This window comes from Pseudomyrmex gracilis, unplaced genomic scaffold (assembly GCF_002006095.1).
Source record: "Pseudomyrmex gracilis isolate BER0280 unplaced genomic scaffold, ASM200609v1 scaffold_264, whole genome shotgun sequence".
NCBI lineage: Eukaryota > Metazoa > Arthropoda > Insecta > Hymenoptera > Formicidae > Pseudomyrmex > Pseudomyrmex gracilis.
Window position 1 is genome coordinate 186,306 of NW_018020848.1, and position 2,778 is coordinate 189,083.

Consider the following 2,778-nt stretch of genomic DNA (forward strand, 5'->3'; position numbering starts at 1 on the left):
TAATATACATTAATTTATAATATACATAATATTTATAATATATATAAAGTATTTATGATACATATTATATTTATATCTTTATATTATGTTTAATTATATTATATTCTTATATCCAAATTGCTGAGCACAGAATTGCAGAAATGCACATACAGCTTCCTTTGTATAATACAGTGTAGCCTCGTCTTTTGTTCGACTATAAAACTGATGCACACCAACTAAAAGATTTTGAAGAGATTATATGTAGAAATATCACTAACTTATTGAAAATATAAATTTGCACATATTCATACATGTACACATTTATGTTAAAATGTGTATATAAGCCAAATATATAAAATTATAAATGTGTGTGTGCGTGTGTATACTTACTTTATAAATCCAATATAATTATATATCCAACTTGCCGAGCACAAATTGCAAAATGCACCTTTTTCACAACACAGTATAGCCTTGTTTATGCGGGTAATAACCGTTATCTTATATCAAAACCGATAAGCTATACGATTTCAATATTTTTGTTTACAAAATTGCCGAATGTGTATAATAATAAGTTAACGGTTATTGCTCGCATAAACAAGATCTCAATGCTGAAGCCAGAGAGAAGCCTGAGAGCGGCCAGTATGTGTCATCACTGAACAGCACTGTACGAACATAATATTCACATGGCATGCTTTTCACGGCGTGCTGACACGTGATGTTTGCTGGGTATCGTTTTTGTTTTTTTGAGTAACAGTAGAAGATGTAGATATTGACGCCGTTGGTATATTTTCTCGGCTTGACTCCCTGATATTTCCTTGTTTCATCTATTAAACAAAGATTTTATAAATATACGTATCGCTAATGCATAAAGTGTGATTTATATAAACTGTATCCGTAAACTTAACAAATTGAACTTGTAAGAATTCAAAAGAGAAAATGGTCAATTTTGTCAGATTTATCGAAATTAATCAATCGTTTTTTTATCCTTACGATTAAACTTGTTAAGTTTGCAAATGCGGCTTGTATAAATCTCGCTTAACATAAGATCAATTTTTTTATAAACATACCGGAACAATTTTTACATTTTTTGGCAGTTTATAGTTTGACATTCCATGATTTTGAGGCATTAAAAAATTTTGTGGTAACCCATAATTTAATGGCAAGGCCTGAGAACCTATTGCTTGCATCGCTTGCACAAAAGATTGCATCTGTTCTTTTTGAAATGCATGCTCCTTCTCTATTATTTCTTTCTCCCATAATCTTTGGTTTTCCATTTCAACTTTTAACATCTCTTTTTGCATGTCATTTTGTTTTATAATAATATCTGTTAAAAGTTGTTTTTGTGATTGTACCATTTTCTCTGTATAGTTATCTAGAATAGTTTCGTAGCTTTTTCTACCTGTAATGTTGTTATAACTATATCAATACTTATTTATCTGCTATATCAATATCATGCTAGACTGACATAGAATGTTTATTATATAATATAAATTTATTAACGCATACTTACATCTCTAGAATATCCCTTTTTAGAATATTTAATATTCAAAGAATACGCTCAGAATATTATTTGATATTAAATAATATTATGCGCTTATAGAAATACATATATTTTACATATATTTAAAGGAATTATACATATATTTAAAGTAAAATATATGTATAATTCCTATAAGCGCAATTTTAATGTAAAACCAACTTTAATGTAAAGTTGATTTTACATTAAAATTTTTAATGTAAAGTTGGTTTTACATTAAAATTGCGGCCAAATAAATAATAAAGAAGTATAACCTATTATTTAATTATCTAATATGTACCTGAAAGTTTGTTCAGTCCACGTTTCTTCTTTTTAGGAGGCTCATTACTNATAGAACTAGATTCGCTTTCTTCTTCACTATCATTTATAGTTGAACAATCGTCTGTATATTCATTTGTAGTTGAACAATTTTCTGTATATTCACACGCTGAAATCATATTCAATTCATTACTTTTTTTAATTTTAATATTGATTATGCACATCCTCTAGACAAATAAGAACTCCATTAAACATCCTCCATTAAATATCAAATTTACTTATGATACTTACATGATTCATTTTGAATATTTGCAGTATCGATTCCTGATGTATCATGAAGAACTTGTACGTTTGNCCGAGTACTGTACAAAATATCTAATTGTTCATAAAAGGGACAAGTTGTTTTTGCTGCACCGCTTAAATTATTTTCTCTTTTACATTTAAAGTAAGCAAGCTTTAAATTTTTTAATTTTAATTTCATCTGTTGAGCCGTTTTAAAAAAGCCTCTTTTTTTCATATCTTCAACTAGTGAATTGAAAATATCTATATGTTTATGTTTTTTTCCGTCTATTAAAACAATAATTTGTTTTTCCAGACATAATTTCAAAAAAGTTCTCGTTTCATCTTCTCTCCAATTCATACCTTTTCGGCAAGACATTTTGATTAGAGAAACTGAAAAATAGGTTAGATAGGGTTATAACTTATAATTCTCTACAATACGTTTCATGCGTTTACATCGTCATTTGTATCACTTAATACGCGTCTTAGTTTAGTACGATATTCTTGTTTGATACGCTCTTACCAAGTTAATCCGATAGCATTTACATCGGGCGTATTGAACTATTTAGTACGAATTTGGTACGAACAGAGAGAAACCTGAGAGCGGCCATCCTATTGTAATTTTTTACGACGGTTTCAACCGCTGGTTTTAGCCGTATTTCCACAAAAGTGGAACTCAAAGGCCGTTTTACATTAAACGCAAGTATCAGATCTCGTGGAATTGA

The 2,778-nt window shown here is 28.9% G+C and overlaps 1 protein-coding gene across 1 annotated transcript; it reads right to left on the reverse strand.

Moving 5' to 3' along the window:
* Positions 1 to 79: 79 nt before the first annotated feature.
* LOC109859484 lies at positions 80 to 2,660 on the reverse strand. Its single transcript, XM_020437785.1, has 6 exons — positions 2,577 to 2,660; positions 2,066 to 2,446; positions 1,797 to 1,943; positions 1,047 to 1,378; positions 370 to 803; positions 80 to 215 (listed from the first exon to the last, which is right to left on the reverse strand). The coding sequence occupies exons 2-5, from the start codon at positions 2,430 to 2,432 to the stop codon at positions 675 to 677; spliced, it is 975 nt and encodes a 324-aa protein (XP_020293374.1). The 5' UTR covers positions 2,433 to 2,446; positions 2,577 to 2,660; the 3' UTR covers positions 80 to 215; positions 370 to 674.
* Between the last annotated feature and the right edge of the window lie 118 nt (positions 2,661 to 2,778).